The 20200-nt window shown below is 41.2% G+C and overlaps 1 protein-coding gene across 1 annotated transcript; it reads right to left on the bottom strand.

Annotated features, from left to right (window-relative positions):
- Positions 1 to 1554: 1554 nt before the first annotated feature.
- Prmt6 (protein arginine methyltransferase 6) lies at positions 1555 to 6499 on the bottom strand. The gene is made up of 2 exons (XM_075981564.1): positions 5169 to 6499; positions 1555 to 3247 (listed from the first exon to the last, which is right to left on the bottom strand). The coding sequence occupies exon 1, from the start codon at positions 6459 to 6461 to the stop codon at positions 5334 to 5336; it is 1128 nt and encodes a 375-aa protein (XP_075837679.1). The 5' UTR covers positions 6462 to 6499; the 3' UTR covers positions 1555 to 3247; positions 5169 to 5333.
- Between the last annotated feature and the right edge of the window lie 13701 nt (positions 6500 to 20200).

The following is a 20200-nucleotide window of genomic DNA, read 5'->3' as shown; positions in this document are numbered from 1 at the left end:
TATATAATATAATAAATATATATTAGATATATAGTGATGTAGTCTATTATAGCACATTCTTTCTTCCCATAAAACTATTCTGATGCATTTTAGAAAATGTTTAGGAATCTGTACCTGTTATCAGGTCTGGTCTAGGCTTAGGAAAAACAGCCCAACATTTTCCACATCTTCAGAAATTTTAATTCTTTAAAATATCAACATCTGTAAGACTGGCTAAAAGGATGGTCTTAAACCAGCCACCCCTCCAAATGGAAAACCTCAGACAATCATGTTTGATTGGAAACAAATGTGTAATGCGTAAAGTCTCAGCCAGCAGTCTTGAGGCTGTTCTGGGTGCAGAACTCAGAGGAAACTGCAATGAGATGTTCTGAAATGTTGGATCATCCGGGCTATCTGCCCCTATCAGAGATTTCCTTGGTCTTCCTTGGTCAAACCAGATTTTTCTTAAACCAGAATGAATCCACAGCCTCTTATTTCCTGTGGAAACAAAAGCTAAACCTCTTCTCCAAAGTAACATATCTTTTGACTTAAATTTTGAAGTCAAGGCATTTTCAAAATACATATATTAGATTAATACAGCAACATTTATAATCAAATGTCTTTTAGCAACTGTTGCTTCTTCCTCAGCCATCAAACTATTCAAAGACAACACAATAGCTCCAGATTCTCTGTGTATTTTCCATCTTTACATTGCTTTTAGATTTTTTTTTTTTTTTGGTTTTTTGAGACAGGGTTTCTCTGCAGCTTTGGAGCCTGTCCTGGAACTAGCTCTTGTAGACCAGGCTAGTCTCGAACTCACAGAGATCTGCCTGTCTCTGCCTCCCGAGTGCTGGGATTAAAGGCATGCGCCACCACCGCCCGGCTAATCTTTTTTTTTTTTTTTTTGAGACAGGGTTGGGTTTCTCTGTGTATCTTTGGCTGTACTGAAACTCACTCTGTTGACCAGGCTCTCCTTGAACTCACAGAGATCTGCCTGATGCCTGATTCTGCCTCCCACGTGCTGAGATTAAAGGTGTGTGCCACCACACCCAACTACTCTTCCTTCCTTTCTTGATCCTGTTTTTCTTTTTTCTCCCAAGTTCACATATATTTTTAAACATACTGTAATCTGTTTAGAGGTTTTCTTCATCTGAATCTATCTTTTCTGTATATCTCTCTTTTTTGACCACAGGAGTCTTTAATTTGCTAAGAAATATGGCTAGAATTAAAGCCGAGGCTTCGACAGCTGGACCCACCCCATTCCTTAGCTTTCTGAGAGTCTAGCTTCAAGATGGAGGTACTGGCAGGAGCCGTGTTTATTGCCACAACTCATGCAGTTTTAAGGTCCTTGCCACCAACAAGAGGCATGTTGTTGGTTAGCCATAAACACCACTTAAGTGTTTTGTGGCAGGGGCCTCTTAAAAGCGCTGCATCCAGTTACTCCAGAAAGTCTGTTGTTTTCTGCAGTGTTGGGTATCAAATTCTGGGGTTAGCTTGGGCTAGTCAAGTATTCAACCACAGTCACTCTAGTCTTCCAATAGTATTTTAAAGCCCCAAAGAACAGACCAGGTTACATACATTCCAACAAAACATGTAAACTTTATTACAAGTGAAAGGATAAATCACAAACTGGAGCATGGAAATGAAATCATGTAGAAAGCTGGGGAAGATACACAGACACACATGGTTAGATACAGATTTGGTTGAGATTTTTTGATTAGTAGCCAAGAAGGATCACATATTTAATATACTTTGTCTGTCATGGAACAGACTAATATTTTGGAAAATACTGCCTAATTTGAGAGTATCAGATGGGAAAGTTTTCCAGGCGTTCACAAGCTACCTGTTGATAAAGAGAGGATTTCTCAGTCCTTGGGGAGACTTAAAGGATGAGAGGAGCTGCCTTTCCAAGTTCACTCAGCAGAGTTCGGAGTTAGACAAGCTTCCTAGGCTTATGGAGGCATGCAAAAAGATGTTACTCTATTGTCCCCAATGCATCCTAGATCTTTGAGAGGAGGATATACTTATTTATTACGGTGCTTAAGTACTATGTAGTTGTTAATAATAAAAAGAAACATACATAGATGAGCAAGTGGATGGCGTGGGGCCTGTGCTGTAAATGCCCCCTAGGAGCCATCTCTCCTATGTCCTGGGTAGTGTAAACTGTGGACTGGCAGCTGTTTGAAGCAGACCTTTCACATCTGCCTTCTTGAACTCTTATGCCATTTTTTGTATCTCCTTTAGATCTATCAGCTGCCCCGCTGCCAAAATGACAAGTTCATTTGCCTTTGCCACTGTCATGGATTCAGTTTCCTGAAGACCCCAGAGCGTTGTCACCTTTGATTAACTATTTGGGAAGTAGAAATAGGGGCTTTCCAATGAGTCCTACTGTCAAACTGAGGGAGATCTACACTGAAGACGGTTTTTCCAGGCAGATCTAGGGTTGGTCACCTGTGAGGCTCCCTAGTACTAAACACTTTTTTTTTCTTATCATCAATAATTAAACCTTTGGTATCGTTCAGGTGGTCTGTAGTGCTCTGTTCTCAACTGAAGTATGCAGGATTAACATAATGAAAGTTAAGTTTTGTTTATGTCCAGGAAGTCAAAGAATTGTGCCAAGATCTAACAGCCAAAAATTAGGTGTGTGCTGGGCACAGCGGCACAGAGTTGTTAACTCCAGTATCTGCAAGGTGGAGGCAGGATCATCTGAAGTCCAAGGTCATTCTAGCTACTTAGTGAGTTCCAGGACAGTGCACTGCCGCGATCCCATCTCACAAAGCAAACAAAAAAAGAATGATATATATGTAACTTTAGGCAAATAGGTATCTATAGAAACCTTTTTACTTAATGTGTAAACAACATTCATCCATCCTGACACTCCAACCATCCTATCATGGCTTTTAGTTTCTCTAGTGGTGGAGATCTATTAGAGGGCAGTGGTTATTGTACTTTTGGCAACTATGTTCATTGGCTTGATGAAAAAAAACTACAGGGCTAAATAACTGCAAGCTGTGAGGTAGGGAGGGGACCTTGACAGTGATGCTCTCTCTTGGCTCTGGTATTCCAGGCCTGGAGCCCTAAGGGCTCCCCACGTTACCAGTCCCAGTCGGCAGAACACACCACACAGTGCCTGGGTGTCACACAACTCAGGCTGTCAGCCCTCCCAAGGGTGCTCATCCTAAAGGCCGTGCTCGGCTGGACCCTTTGGTACTCAGTGGCACACACTGTTCCTCTGGTATAGCCATGCTGATACGTACCATCACAGTGCCTGGAAAAGAAAAAGAAAAGAAAATGAGTGTTTATTCTGCAGCATGTTTCGTATGCAGCCTCAGACTGCTCCAAGTTTGCCTTTTACACAACTCAGCACCATGGTGCTGAGAGCCTACTTCTAGGCTACCTATATTAATTACTCGGATACCCACTTGTTTGTGGAGTAGGTACTATTGTTATCTCTAGTTTGCAGGAGGGCTTTGAAAGGAAAAAATGCCAGTGTTTGCCATGGAATGGGCGTAGGGGGCGGAGTGGGGGAGGTGCCTGAAGACACAGTGTGCAGGATTTTCTGGCTTCAGGGAAGTGCTTCTTAAGCACTCCACTGCGCTTCCTTCCTAGCTTCCTTCCTATCTTTCGTGTCTGCTTCAGCTCCTGAGTTTGTCTAATTTGTTTTTCTTTTGAAAAAATGTAACTAGAATTTTGAAACTTACTTTGCCCAATCAGTAAAGTCTAGCTAGTCTTTTCTCACACCCTCCCAAGTTTCAACTGGATTTTTCTGTTTGTCCTTTGTTGAATATAGTGTTTGTATTTACAAAGTATGCAGAAAAGAGGGCATCCACATAAGACTTTTAAATATGAAGGAAATTGTTATGGAAAGGTCAAACAAAACCACCAGCAATCACTCTGGGTGAAAGCTTGATTACAAACATAGAAGACCCCAAAGGAATTCATTTGTAAAGCTCTAAACCAAGCCCTCCTAAGATGCTAAGTATTCTAACATCAAAATGTGGAGATTTTACTGGGGTGCTTGACTGTTTCATAAAAACTGAGTTTTGAATTTGTACGTTTCCCTTCAAAACAGAGCTCAGAAAATTAGCTTTAATACTTCAGCAATTTAATACACAGCGAATAAAAAAGCCAAAAACAGAAGCACAGTTATAAAAATTAAAATTCAAGAGTACTCAAGATGACCAGTTTTCAGAGCTGTTTTCTGTCAAACCTACCAAAGCTAGATCTCAAAAGCACGCTGGTCATAATCTGGAATGTCCTCAAGCTGTGTTCTGCACGAGCTGTCAGGTAAGAACTGACACCAGTAATTGAACAGCATCATCACAAACTCACAGGGGTACACAAAACGTCTAAAGACCTCAACTATAAAAAGTGAGAATGCCACTTTATTTGCCACAGAAATGAGGGAAGAAACGTCAGTGAAATAAATTGAATAACATGACTCACACTTCATGATAAGCGATTTCCCCAAATTCACAACGTTCACATTTGGCTGAACTAAAAAGAACTGAAGAAAGGAGCCTGTAAGTAGGGCACTCATGTTCCTTCCCAGTGAGTAGAAACAACGCACAAGAAGTAAAGAATATGCCCCTGGGCTGGGTTCAGCAATCCTCTCTGTCAGCCTGTTTTACAAAAATCATATTCCTTATAAAATATATATGAAATTTTCCTGGCTCAGTCTTAAATGTAAAAATAAGGATATTCAAGCCAAACTATTTCACTTTCAGTCTTTTTCTCTTGTTGCTTTAGAATTGCTGTACAATTAGTCATTTTACTAAGATTATTGTGTTCATCAAATTTAGTACCCCTGGATTTAGAGCAATGAGAATAGGGTTATTAAAAGTAGTTCCCGCGTGCCCCAGATCCTTACTAACAGATCACTTTCCCTTAAAAAATAAACACAGGCACCTAGGACTTGAGAGAATTCAGAGACTTTTAAAAAAAGCTCTAAAAATCATACTTGAAATTTCTGAAATCTAATCGAACTATTTTGTCCTTTTTCCCAGTTTCATATTGAGAGATGAAGTGTCCGATTAGCGCGTGGATAAAAATCACATTTTATCTCCTCCCCGCCCCGCCCCCGCCGTGAAACAAAAGGAACAGAAATACAAGTTTGATACTACATGCTTTCCAGGCTTAAAAGCTCATTAATAGGCACACTGCACCAGTCCTTGGTCCGGGAGGCTCACTTTTTAAATAAACACTGTCAGAAGAATGTCCTCAAATGAAGACTGAAGTCACTCCCTTCCCGGAAACGGTGAGGTAAAGGGGGTAAATATGTCCCCTACTTGCAAAAGAGATCTCCTTTTCTCTTCCGACCTTCCGAAGAAGGTGGATGGGAGAAAAGGCAGCGCTCAGTCCTCCATAGCAAAGTCTTTGGTCTTTTCCTCCTGGTCCCCCACTTTGTAGCGCAGAAGCACTCGCAGACGTCGGGGGTTGTCCCGGGAGGGCAGCAGGGTGATCTCGCCTGAAATGTCCGTGTCTTGTTCCACCGGCACCGGCTCATTCAGATAGAGGAGCGCCTGCTTCCAGTGAGTGGCTGGGTGAAAGGGCGAGGTAGACAGCACCAGGGGCTTCTCCGAGTCCCCTCCAGGGAAGGTCACCTGGAACCAGATGGCAAAACCGTGCAGAGGCGCCGAGCCGTAGCAGCTGCAGCGGAAGCGCCCGCCCACACCGGTCTCCAGCTCCTGCTCCAGGCCGGCGCGGGCCAGATCGAGCTGGGCAAAGCGCTGCGGCCGGGCCAGCACGTCCTCGCCGGACAGCCCCTGTACCACGATCTCCGAGTGGCCCATCAGGCAGCGCGTGGCGAAGCTTTCCAGGCAGCTCATGTCCACGCCGTAGTGCTGCTTCACCTGACTCCAGAACCCCAGACGCCATTCCAGCATCTGGTCGCTAATCGGGGCCACGAAAAGCTCCGCGGAAGCTGGCAGGAGGAGACCGCCCTCCTTCAGCCATTTGGTCCGCGCGTGGAGCACGGAGCTCAGCATGGACTCGTGCAGAAGTCCGTAGCCCATCCATTCGCTCACGATGGCGTCCACCTGCTCCGGCAGCTCCACCGTCTCCACGGGGCCCGGCAGGACGTGCACGCGGTCTTCCAACCCGTTGAGCCGCACTACCTCCCGGGCCTGTTGCCAGATGGCGCTGGCCTCCACCGCGTACACGCGCCGGGCACCGGCCTGGGCACAGAAGATGCTCAGAATGCCGGTGCCCGCGCCCACGTCCAGCACGGTCTTGCCTCGCAGCGAGGCCCAGTTCCGCAGGATGCCCAGGCGGTAGGCGTCGGTGCGGACGCGGTCCGCGATCATCTCCTCGTGGACCGAGACGTCGGAGTAGCACTCGTAGTAGAGCTGGTCTCGCTCGCGCTTAGTCCTCCGGGGTCGTGGCGGGGCTGCCTCCTGCTCCCCGCCATCTTCCTCCTCAGCTCCCTCCCCTCCGGCGCCGCCGCCCCCCGACTCAAGCTTTCTTTTCTTGAGCAGCGACATCTTGGCCGCGGTAGCCGGCCCCCAGCAGGCGTTGCGCGGTGGGGCGAGCGGATTGGAGTCCCGGGGGCTGCTGGGATTTGTAGTCCCCGCTAGTCATCCCGCCTCTTGCGGGGCGGAGGCTCTCCAAGAGTCTCGTTGGACTGCAGGGAGTCTACTTCACTGACCCCTTTACAGACTCTCTATGTCCACTCTGTTATTCCAGGATTCTTTCAGTCTCCCAGTCTCTTTCGATTTTAACTATTCTTGAAGCAGACACACCCACTTACAACTATGTATCTCTGCTTCCCGCATCGGATCCCCACCACTACTGAATTAGGGTGGCACAATTCACATCCCTTCCCTGACACTTGTAACTCATCACGCTCTCTGCTCTAACTGGAGTAAGGATACAAAGAATGTGTAAGCGGGGCAAAGTGAAAACCTAACAATACCAGACCTCGGCTCTGAGTCCAAAGTGATCCCCAATGGGCTGAAAAGACCCAGGCCAAGTAGTAGAACTCCTGTGGAATAAAATGCCCAATCACCCACCACTGTGTTTCTGGAGAATGGCTTCTTTGACTTAAGTTCTATTCTGAAAATTCTATGGTTCAAACTAAAGAGCAATTAACATCAGTCATGTGATACTCTCAAATCCTTACTATTGAGTGCATCAGGTAATCAGTATATATAAACACAGACACACAGACACACATAAATCTATGTATGTATGAATAAATATTTTCTTGGAGAAATGAGGGAATTATATTGTAGCTACTCTTCCAATGCAATTCACTTTTTTGTTTGTTTGTTTTTCGAGACAGGGTTTCTCTGTGGCTTTGGAACCTGTCCTGGAACTAGCTCTTGTAGCAAGGTTGGCATTGAACTCACAGAGATCCTCCTGCCTCCTAAGTGCTGGGATTAAAGGTGTGTGCCACCACAGACTGGCTGCAATTCACTTTTTAAATGCTGATATGTCTCCTTGTAAGTTATTTTAATTTTTTCCTGTCAATCAAGCAGGAGTTATTAATCTCTTTTCATTGTCCATAACAGAAATATGATAATTTAAAAATGTGTGCTTTTGGAACTGGAGAGATGGCTCAGTAGTTTAGATCACTGGCTGCTCTTCCTGAAGATCTGGGATAGACTACATGTAACCAAGTGGCTTTAACCCCAGTCCCAGGGGACCTGTTACTCTCTTCTGTCCTCCAGGAGCTCCAAGTATGGTATGTGGTGCACAGACAAACATGCAGACAAAATACCCATACCTATAAAATTCATAAGTTAAAAGATTTTAAATGACTAAATCCTTCCATAACAAGAATAATATTTTTCCAAGTTTAAGAACTGATCCCACAAAAGAAAATGGGCTTTTACTTTCCTGTGTTAAAAAACTTTTGTACCCACACTAAACTTTGTCGTGATAGAATTTCTTCACCCTTTCTCTCTATGAATGTCATTAATGAAATAGGTTTATTGATGTGAAATCCTCAGCTGTTCTTCTAAACTCAAGACTCTCAGTCCTGGTGGCTCATTAGAATCCCCCAAGGAACTCTACCGAAACACCTATAGCAGGGTCTACCTCGACGAATTACGTGAGAATCACTCAGGGGAATGGGGGCATCTAGTTTTTAAAGCTCCCCAGGGAATCCTAATGTGAAACCTAGTAATTATTGCCATTTTTGATTTAATTATCTTAGTTAAATCTTATATCATTATTTTCAATAGTCAGGGCTCAGCAACTTACAATGGAAAATTTTTAAAGCATGTATTCTTCCTTTTTCCCTTGCCTTATTTGAACAGATAATGCCCAGAATAGGACATGAGCTTAGTTATAAACGTGAGACTTTCGTAGCACACATGAGGCTGGCACTTAGCGTGTACTTCTCCCATGCTGTCCTCCAGTTATCTTTTCCCCTTTTGCATGTGTTAAGTGTTTGTTTTTATAAAAGTTATTTAAGCCTGGTGGTGGTGGCGCACGCCTTTAATCCCAGCACTCGGGAGGCAGAGGCAGGCGGATCTCTGTGAGTTCGAGGCCAACATGGTCTATGGATCTAGTCCCAGGACAGGCTCCAAAAGCTACAAACCCTGTCTTGAAAAACAAAAACAAAAAAAGGCTATTTAATTAATTAAATACATGGAGTTTATGTATGTGTGCACACACATAAATGCCGTGGTATGCTTGTGGAGGTCAAAGGACAGCTGAGAAGTTGGCGCTTTCCTTACCATGTGTTGCTTGTCCAGTCTCCAGGTTTGGCTCTAAGAATTTTTCCTACTGAACCATCTCCCTGACTCAGAATGTGTTTATTTTTAACCCAAGTTTTAATTCGTGTGTTTGTGATTTCTTGCAAAAATATTCTAAACAAAATCTTGTTGGTTCATTTTCTTTTCTATTTAGAAAAATCCAATTCCACTGAAGATGAGAGAGTCTTTCTAGCCTGGCAATCAGTCTCTGAAGGAATTCCATTGTAGCTAGCCACACCCCTAACTAAACCATTCTTCACATAGCTTGCACAAATGAGCTTTACAATAATCCGAGATCACATCACTTGAGGGGTGCAGTGGCATTTCGTTTGTATTTTAATAAACAAAGCTTGCCTGAAGATCTGAGAGTAAAACAGCCCCACTGGTCGGCCATACAGATCAGGCAATGGTGAAAATACCTTTAATCCCAGTAGCCACACTAGTTTGCCACAGAAACCGGGCAGTGCACACCTTTAATCCCAGAGCTAGAAAGTATTGAAAAAAAAATGGAAGGAGACAGCTCTCACACAGTTCTCTCCTGGATCACATATGCACTTAGGTGTGGCCAAAGTCTAGAAAAGAATCCCTCTTTATCACTTCACATCAGTGGCCTGACTGCAATGGCCTTCTTTGTCTAATATTTTCCAATCTAAGATACTGGTGTTTACCTTCGTAGCTTTTGTTTTAACTGTTTATAATTAATTAATTTGTTTTCTAAGCAAGATAAATTCTGTATGATTTGGACTTCTGTTGCCATTTCTAGCAGAGAACAAGGGCACCTGGGAATGATTCAGTGAGTGATCTTGACTGGTCTGTTGTGGATAAACAATCATATCTTCATCTAGTCGAAGAACCCAAGTTTTGTTAAGTATGACAATGTCCCGTTGGAACACTCAGAAAAATTCAGCATAGATTAGATTCAAGATCTTCTCAGAAATGACAATAGTTTCATTTCCCCTTCTCTTGTAGGTAGAATGATGATAAGGCCACAAATACAAAGCATAGGGAGGAAAAGACCTGTGACATTTCCTTTGCTACATCTTGGCTTACCATAGAGAGGGAATTCATTGCTTATCCTACCACATGGAGTAGTTTGGAGTGGGAAGGGGATCCAGATCACACTGCCTCAGCACTGAGATGAAGGTCAGTAGGAACTCTTACACTACTCCTCATCCAGACAGGGTTTCATTTGTAGCGGGATACCCTCACTTCCATCTAGTGACAAAACCCAATGAATGTTTATCAGACAAATGGACCTTGAAGCAATGCATTTTGACTAGCAATTAAATATAGATAAAATAGATTAGAAAATATTAAAACTGTGAAATGATAAAAGCTAGCTATTATTTCATAAAACTGGCTTTAGTTGAGTATATGATAATGTATTCCTTATTTTATATTAAAGTTAAAGACTTTAATATTCACAGTTTACCGTTGTCCCTGACCTTTGAAATTTAATATGGCCACATTTACTCTTTGGGGTTGTGTGAGGACTAATCTTGGTTATCAACTTGACTATATCTGGAATTGATCAAAACGCAAGCATCTGAGCACACCCATGAGGGGTATTTCTAAATTGGATTGTTGAGAACACTTACCCTTAATCTGGACCATTTCAGTTTGGAAAACCCACCCTAAAATCCAGGCCACACATGGTGGCAGCCCACATAAAGGGCATGGAAAATAGAATGTTTTGCTGTTTGCATACGTGTTCTCAATCTGGATAGCAAGTTCATCTATCCTGTTGCTAAAGCATCAATTCTTTGACATTAGAATTTACTTCTCTAGGGATTCTATTGTACATAGACCAAAAACCAGTTGAGACATCCTGCCTTGTGGCCTGAACAACTGCTGGATTCTTGGCATTTCAGGGAGATGGCAATTGTTGAACTAGCCAGACCGTAGCCTTGGGTCACTCTAACAAATTTTGTGTGTTTGTGCATGAGTGGATCTTCTCTCTCTCTCTCTCTCTCTCTCTCTCTCTCTCTCTCTCTCTCTCTCTCTCTCTCTCTCTCTCTGTGTGTGTGTGTGTGTATGTGTGGGAGAGAGAGAATTCTATCAGTTATGTTCCTTTAGAGAACCCTGACTAATACGTGTTGCTATTCAATTATCTCCACCTTAATAGTTTTAGTCAACTGGGCAGCGGTGGCACATGCCTGTAATCCCAGCACTCAGGGAGGCAAAGGCAAGCAGATATATCTGTGAGTTTGAGGCCAGCCTGGTCTACAGAGTGAGTTCTAGGACAGCCAGAGATACACAGAGAAACCCTGTCTTGAAACACCCTCCAAAGTAGTAGATGATACTCAAACATTATGCGTTTGTAGGGTGTTCAATTGTTCTGAAGTTCTGGAGTGTTTTCCATAACACAGCAGAATGATTTGCATGTTTTTCCCATGTCAGATTGTAGCCATCTGGATATCAAGATTTTGCGTTTTCACTTTTATGTTGAGAAACTTAATACATTGGGAATCCCAGCCAATCCCACAGTTCAGATTGTTGATTCTGGAATCACAGGATCATTGCTGTGTTTTCTTTTTTTTAATATGACAATCAAACTCTTGATTGATCTTTGACATCACACAATTAATGGGTTTGTTCAGTCATCCTGGGTGTCTATTCTGCATTAACTATTATTCTAAAATCAGAAAACATCCCAATAAACAGAAAGAGAGAAACCCTTATCTCTGCTGGAGGAGCTTGTATTCTATTCTGAATGTTCATATGCAAATTAGCACGCCACTTGCATGTCAGCTGTCTCTCCCGTACTAATTAGTATTCCTTATTTCTCCCTTATAAGGATCTATAATTTAAAATGTATTTTAGAACCTACTAGAGGTTGGAGATATTTTTTTCCCAGTATTTCAAGAATTCATTGTAATTCTCAGAGTGTGTGCTGAAGAAGGGTTAAAGAGCACTGACATGAAAAATGTTATAAACATCAATTTGTTATGAATATTCATTAAGTGATGTAGTTCCTGCCACTCTGCAGTGACTACAAAGCTGCCAGCATCCAAAGAGGCACTTCTGTCGAGAAAAAGAAAATCCTTTGTAGAAATAACAATAACAGGTGGTGATTTTTGTGTTTGAATAAGAATGTCAAACATAAAAACCTAAGTATATGTTGTATTCTTGGTGTATATAATGTCTTTTAGAGCCATGGTGTTTTGGCCCAGCTATTAAACTCAATACTAAATAGATGAATGACCACATTCCATGATGTTATTATGAGTGGATGTGATTCATTTCTTAAAAAAAAATAAATTTTATTTAGGTAGCTGAATTAGGGATATTACAGACTTTCCCCACATTATCAGTTCAGTTTCAATTTATTGATCTCTTAGAATGTAGAGTACAGCATCTTATCAATTTCAAGTATCTACATTGGATAAGATATTCTTACCATTTCTATTGCAAATCAGACCAGCAAAATAAGCACAGTAGGATCATGGGGGTGTGCTTTGCAACATGGGAAGAAGCAATGTGCCTCTGCCTGCATGAAATGAGCAATGTACTCAAGAGCCCTAGGCATAAAAAGGATGAGGCAGCTTAATGAAAATCAGGTCTTAGGACTAATAAATATCACTTAATGAGATCTCACTCTTTCTTATGAAAATCTTTACTCTGAAAGGAAATAGTCGTTCCCTTCTATCAGATGTATATGTTCTTTTTTTTTTTTTTTGGTTTTTTGTTGTTGTTGTTTTTTTTGAGACAGGGTTTCTCTGTGGTTTTGGAGCCTGCCCTGGAACTAGCTCTTGTAGACCAGGCTGGCCTCGAACTCACAGAGATCCACCTGCCGCTGCCTCCCGAGTGCTGGGATTAAAGGCGTGCGCCACCACTGCCCGGCTGATGTACATGTTCTTACTGTATTATAGTTTGTTGCTGAGTGCATTTAAAGTAATGGTTCAGATGGGATACAGTGATGGAGTGCTTGCGTATGAAAAACAAGGCAGAGTTCTACCCACAGCCCTGGAGAGAAAAGAAATGGAAAGTGTAGCAAGGATGAAACAATGGTTCTCAATATATAGTCTATCATCTCTAGATCAGCAGCAGTGGCGCCACACACTTACTTTTGGCTTAGAGTCTCAGGAATCGGATTCGTCAGTCAACACACATCTCAGGTGGTGTAATACAAATTCAACTTTGAGAACCACTACCTAGCCAATTTGAACAGGACCAGAAGTGGCACTGTGTGGCAGTTTACTACAAATTTAGCAGCCACCACTGCCATCACCACCTGCAATGCCAAAACCATACATAGAGGTAAGAGTTGAGACACAGAACGGGTGTGCTCCTCTGGAAGATTGTAATAAAATGATTTCTGTAGCAGCTAATTTCCTCCTACTCTCAAGAGTTTAGTTCTTTGAAGTTGTGTATCTGAGGGTCCCCTTTCATTTTTTTTTCTTGTTTTGTTTTTTGAGACAGGATTTCTCTGTAGCTTTGGAGCCTGTCCTGAAACTAGCTTTTGTAGAGTAGGCTAGCCTCAATCTCACAGATATCCTCCTGCCTCCACCTCCCGAGTGCTGGGATTAAAGGTGTGCTCCACCACCACCTGGCTTCCCTTTCATTTTTAATGTCAGATGGGGACATCTTTCATAATCAGTGTTCTGCTGTGACTTTCTCATCATGTGATACTCTACCAGGCTTTTGCAGAATGACTAGCTTATATTTTCTAGGTCACTCTAGAGAGACTTACTGATCTCAGGAGAAAGTTCTAGTTCAAGTTGGCCTCACCCTAACTAAGGATAATTTCACTTTTGAGGAATTCAAAAGCAATGGAGTTAGGGCTTTAATTATATATGTAAAATAAAGGTTTACCTGGAAAAAATGGCTCAGGTTAAAAGGACTGAAGGATTGTTCCCACTGAAGGTGATAAATACAACACACAATATGTGTGTTGGAGAAGTTTGAATGTAGCTCATGGCATGTGGAAATGACTCAATCAAATACATGAAAATCAAATTAAGTTTTGAACAAGTTATGCAGTACTTTGGACCATAAAATTATTATGCAACTAAATGCTCAGGTTCCTCTCTCATCTTTGAGTTTCAGAACCCTGTTCATGTGGAAAGCATTTCCTCAGTAGGGACTACTTTTCCAGATTGAATCGCAGAAGAGAAGATTCCTGGAATGAAGACTGAGTGAAGGCTAAATTAACCTAGGAGAACAAAACAGGCCAAACCTCTCATGTAATAGAAGAAAGGAGCAGAAAACTGGTCATTGCTTGAGCACAGAGATGTTGAGGAGGTTACCATAGCAAAAACAAAGCTGATTAGCGTAAGGCCACATGCACAATGAATTATTAGAGAGCCATGATCACATCCAGACAAAACATTGCCAGCATCAGTGTCTTTGTTTTTTTTTTTTTCAGTCCTAATCTCTTCATTTTTTTCCAGAGGTAAGCACCTCAAGACTAGCACAAAAGAATCAGCGACCTGGTTTATGAACTTTACATACATAGTGTGTTCCCCTGGGTCCCATTTCTTTTTCTCAACATTATAATTGTGTGGTTTATCCATGTGATTATGTAAAGTAATAACTTCCACTTATAGTGCTTTGTTTTATTATACAGTGTGAAAACGCCAGCTTAATTAACTGTGTTTCTGCTGCACAGATTCTCTTAGTTGGGAGCAATTGTTCCTGCCAGGAATTTCTTTTCTTTTGGTATTTTTTTTTTTTTACTGTATAGTTCTTTTAACTTTAAACATTTGTTAATATATTTGTAAAAACTTAATTCTGTCATCATACTATATGTTGTGTATTCTCTCTCTGTAAAGCATTGCATTTTTTTTATGTACAAAATTCACTCCCAAGTATTCACTGAATACCTGATACTACGTAGCCTTCAAAAGAAGAAGAGTTGACATGGTGGATAAAAATCCTTGCTCCTATGGAGCTGGTATTTTCTGAGAATTCTATCAGTAACTTCTCTTGCTGTAATGGAAGACCATGAGCAAGGCAACTTGTAGGCAGCTCTAGAGGAAACGTTCACTCTGGTGGGGAAGACATAGGAACAGGAAGAGCAGTGAGGAGCCCCCCCCCCCAAAATGTGAGCCTATTTGTACCTTGTCTGAAGGTCAGAGAGTTTTAACTTGCTCAAAATTGTTGACAAGAAGTGTGGCTACAGCTGGGCGGTGGTAGCATACGCCTTTAATCCCAGCACTTGGGAGGCAGAGGCAGGTGGATCTCTGTGAGTTCGAGGCCAGCCTGGTCTACAAGAGCTAGTTCCAGTAGTTCCAGGACAGGAACCAAAAGCTACAGAGAAACCCTGTCTCGAAAATTAAAAAAAAAAAAGTGTGGCTACAGACCCTGGCCTAGGATGCGGTTACTTGGTGTTTTGTCCATTAAAATGGACCATACAGGTAGATCCACTCCACCCTGACCAAAGGTCAGAGAATTCAAGCACACTTCTGCTTCTTTTGAATTAGGTTTGACCTAAGGAGTGGTTTCCCTCAGAATCCTTGGTCTAGGGTGAATTTACTGCCAAAACAACAGAATGTTTTTCTTAGGAATTAATCACCTGATGTCTAAAGTATTGAAACAAGTAACTGTTCGAGTAGTCCTTTGTATCATCCTAAAGCAGTCTTTTGTGTTCTTCCCCCTGTTGTATTGGGGTAAAAAAGTGTATGGAAAATTGAACGTGGGCAACTTGAGTATTCACTGGAACTCCCTGTGGTACTATCTTATGGTTCTATTTTATTATTTTCACTTGCATCTTTGTTCTCTTCACTTATTTTTCTAATCCTCATGCCCCTACCATGGTAAGTGATAGCCTTGTCGAAGCTAGTCTCCAACAGAGCAGGAAGCTGGCAGAATGTGAGAAAGGTGTGACCTTAGACTAAAAACTATTAAAGTCTAACCCAATGTTATATTTTTTCCAGCAAGGCTGCACCATCTACAGGTTCCCCAAGCTCAGAAAGCACAACCAACTGGGCTCAAGTGTTCAAAACCATGTCTATGGGGGCATTTCTCATTTAAACCACTACAGGAATAATCTTGATCTAATCAGAGTTATTTTCAAATATAGAACTAGTTAAGTATATGCATGGATCTAGCTTGCTATGGTTTGATTACTGGTTTTCAACTTCAGGATAGTGATAATGTATTAAATAACTCCTCAATAGAAACTGTACTAAAACTCTGGATTTTGCTCTTTTTCTGGGCTGTAATGTACAGTATGATGCTCTCCTGAGATGCTGGGTCATGGCAGTTATCTCTAGCTCTTAGTGGGCCACATGATCACAAAAGTAAACAGCAACTCTCTGTTGTAAAATGTTCAAAAGCTGTGCTGGTCAGTATCTTAAATGTTTTAAAGGCTTGTTTGAATTATGATGCTTTCCACTTATGGATTTTCCTAGGATATAACCTTAGTTTAAGTCAAAAGAGAATCTGAACATAAAGGAGTTTACTAGGACATTTGACTCACATGATTATAGACGCTGAGAAGTCCTATCACAAGTTAGTCCCAAGAATTGAGAAACAGTAGGTTCACAAACCAGGCAAGTTGATAGTTTCATTCTCTGTTTGAAAAAAAGGTTGAGAACTGAGGGAATTGATAACATAAGCCCTGGAGTCCTGAGGTCAGAGAATTTAGGATCTGTTGCCCAAAGACAAGAGGAATAATGGGTCCCAGCTCCAGGAGAGAGAAAACAAATCACTTCTCTCTTTGATTCTGTCTGTGTCCCCGGATGATTGGATGACATCTGCCCATGCTGTGGGTGATCTATCTCACCAAGTCCACTAACTCACAAAGCCAATCCTCTGGGAAACATTATCAGGGACACAACCATAAATAATGCATTTCTAGCTCTCTGGGTACATCTTAATGCAGCTAAGTTCACACCTAAATCCTCTCCCAAGGCTTTTCTGAGTACCCATTTTGTACTCCACTCGCCTTCCAAAAGGATCTCAGTTATTTCGACAATTTATTTAGTTCAATGACCCCCATGTTTTGTTTTTATAGGGGTCTGAGCTATTCATAACCCTGCCTGAATTGAACTGTTATGATTTCATTGACGGACTACAATCACAGAGCGTGTTAATCTTGAGTGATACCTTCATAAATCTGCGATTCTTGGTGGCACAGGAGTCTGTTATTTCCATGGTGATTTCCTATGAGTGTGCCACCCCACAGTGCTGGGCTCCTTTTCCCTGTGGCTCAGGGGCACTGTGGTGAGGTAGCTGTTCTTAACTTCTGGATCAGTGGGGTCATTCTTGCTTTCCCTGATAACAACATTCCTGTCCAAGGAAGAACATTTCTGTCTACAGGGATTGAGCAATCAGTGAGGGATTAGTTTAGTTAATTGCTATAGGAAGTGACATTGACTTTCCCTGGGTAGCCAGTCCTAAACTGTGTTTGAGTGAAGAAACAAAGCTGAGAAAACAAGCAAGTAGTAAGTATTTCTCTGGAAATTGAGGATAATTCTTTGACAGGGCCCATAGGCGTGGGTTCATTCTGTCTTGACTAAAGGTCTTAGAGTTGGAACTTACTTTTGTTCCTTCAAGGTTATAGTCTGTTTCTACCACAAACAAAAGTCCCACCTTGATTTAGACTAGAGAGTCAGGCTCCATCAAGGTTATTGTCAACAGATGTGGCTTTTAGCCATCCAGACTTGGTATTTCAGGAATTAAGAAGTAGATCTGTTTCTACAGTCAAACAAAAGTCTAAGAATCCAACTAGGTTTCTACTCCCTGAGGAAGACAACTATGGATTAAAGCCAGGCAGTGGTTTCCCTACAGAATGTTTTGGTCTAGGGTGTGAGCGTTAACTTGTCTTGTTTTGGCAACAGAATATTTAAGAATGTAGCTCACATTCCTTCAACTGGTCTGTTCATTTCCTTGTATCATGTTAATGCAGTTTTTTTTAAATCTTACTTCTATCTTTTGGGGTTGGGGTATTTAAGCAAATAAAAAGGTAAATGTGTGCAATTTCAGTATTCCCTGGAACTCCCGCCCAATAGTATCCGGTGTTTCTATTTTATTATTTTCACTTGTGTCTTTATTCTCTTTACTTATTTTTCTAATCTTCTTGCCCCTACCCTGGTTAGTGGCATCCTTGTCGAAGTTGCTCTCTGACAATTCTTGTACTATGAAAATACCTTCTCATTCAGTCTTGCAGATATTTAGTGCATATTGGATTTTGTAGCTGCTCTGAAGAAATACTGTTAGTTTTCCAATGAGCACTGTTATGTTTCTATTTAGTTTTCTAATGATGGGCCTTAGGGTATTATTGGATAGTGTAATGACCATAATTAAGAGTTCGATTAATTTTCAGTTTCATGCATATAAACCCATTGTAAAGTGTTATGATACGACAGTACAATTATTACTGTCATTTGGGGTTTATCTTTTGTCAGTATAGGCAATATGAGAAGATACCTGGATAACTGAATCCCCTGCACTATTATCTCTCACTTACAGAGTCACGCACAGAGAATGGGAAGACAAACGGGGTGGTGGTGGCTCACACCTTTGATCCTAGCACTTGGGAGGCAGAGGCAAGTGAATCTCTCTGAGTTCGAGGCCAGCCTGGTCTAAAGAGTGAGTTCCAGGAGAGGCTCCAAAGCTACAGAGAAACCCTGTCTCGAAAAACAAAAACAAAACAAAACAAACAAACAAAAAAAAGAATGGGAAGACAATTTGACACCTCTGCCTCCTTATACTCTAAACTGTGGTTTATAGCCTCGGGTGTGGGTGTTTTTACTGACAGAACTATCTTTTAATCTTCTTTTTACAGGATAAGATTGATGTATTTCTTTTTTTTAAAGTGAATACACCACTAGCTTTATATCTTTGTCGTAGGCTTTGGAATTGGGTTAAAGCTTTTGTGGCATATTATTTACTATTCCACTACATTTAAAAAAACAATGGACACCCTGAAATTAATAACTGCAGGAGTGTAAATTGATAGTCTCCATATGCAGCTAGAGAAATGGTTCGTTCTACTAACATAAAAGTGATACTGTTTAAGTGCTATATAATGAACAAAAGTACCATGGCAGGCTAACAGAATTTTAGCCTTTAAGTCAAGAGAAAAGACGGAAAATGTCTAGAAGGCATGGTTAACAGCGCAAAGCATATCCTATAGGCCCTTATTTCAGTGTCAACTCTTAGCAAAGGCAGGTGAACCTGAATATCTATTTGATTAACTAGCTTTAAGTTGTAAAATGAGCTTTTATAGGCTTTGGAAAGAATTTCTGGCAAGAGGGATAAGAGGGTAGTTTTTAATGGAGGTAATCCCTTAAGAAATTACTCCTTAGCAGTTAAAAATGTAGAAAAGCAAGATAAACTTGAAGTAAGCCTGAGAAATCCTATTTTATTCATTGCCTTCAGTTTAATACATACCTCAGATCTGAATAAAAGCGTGTTCAGCTGTCACCCTGAGAAGGTTTAATCTGTCTGTAGTTTTCTTCACCCCTCTTCTCACAAGACTTTTGATTGATTACTTCTCCACCTGTCACATGATAACAGAGTCACTAAGTGAAGTATTGGGCAGAGCCCTTTCTTGTGAACTAAGATAATAGCTCAGGGGTGAGACTTCATGTGCTTTTTACATGGTGACTATCAGGCATGACTAGATGCTCAAGCAGCTTGAGAGACAAGGAGCTTGAGAGCAAGCCTGGGACTCTCTCTTGCTGACGTTGAGTCTATAGCTATGGGAAGCGTTGTGGTCACATCAGCCAGTGATTATGATAAATAAAGAAATTTGAGAACTTTATACCATTGAGAATTCAAAATGCCTTTCATGTATAGGTGTGGGTATCTGCCTGTGGATACACTGTGTGAATATATGCTGCTGTAATTGGCTTAATAAAGAAGGTGATTGGCCAATAGCTGAACAGGAAAGGTTAGGGGAAAGAACCAAACTGAAATGTTGGGAAGAAGAAGGGCAAAGTCAGGAGCATCAGAAACAAGATGGGCATGCCATACTGAGAAAAGGTACTAAGCCACGTGGTAAAGCATAGACAAGAAATATGGGTTAATTTAAATAAAAGAGTTAGCTAGTAAGAAGCTTGAGCTATTGGCTGAGTATTTATTATTAATATTGAGTCTCTATGTCAGTTGGGAACTGGAAGGCAGGAAAGAAAAGTCTGCCTACATCTCCTTCAAAAATTCAGTTTGTTTCAAAATTAATTTCAATTCATACTGTTTCATACTAATAATATTTTTTAGTTTTCTAAATAACACCCTTGCTTTATAATAAAAAACCACAAAACCATAGAAGTGAAAAGGAAGTGAGTTTAGATATAACCATTATTAATTTAAAAAATATTAAATTAAACTTAGTCATAGTCTTATATTATTCTACTTAACAAATTGGACACAGAATTTCATAGTTACTTTGAAAACCTGTTTTTCTTTTAAATAAATACATTTTATTGTTTTAAATGGCTTTATTTACTAAAGGGTGATTCTATCCTTTTATTTCTGACCTTCAAAAACTTCTATTTCTGTTTTTTCCCCTCTCTGGTGAAGTTGTGTAAGCAGGAGGTTCAGAATGTTGATAGTGGGCTTCAGGGTTA

This window comes from Microtus pennsylvanicus, chromosome 7 (assembly GCF_037038515.1).
Source record: "Microtus pennsylvanicus isolate mMicPen1 chromosome 7, mMicPen1.hap1, whole genome shotgun sequence".
NCBI classification, from domain to species: domain Eukaryota; kingdom Metazoa; phylum Chordata; class Mammalia; order Rodentia; family Cricetidae; genus Microtus; species Microtus pennsylvanicus.
The sequence above is the reverse complement of the archived record's forward strand: the minus strand, read 5'-3'. Positions and strand labels throughout refer to the sequence as shown.

Coding starts and splice junctions, on each gene's coding strand:
- Prmt6 (XM_075981564.1), bottom strand. CDS start 6,461: ATGTCGCTGCTCAAGAAAAGAAAGCTTGAGTCGGGGGGCGGCGGCGCC.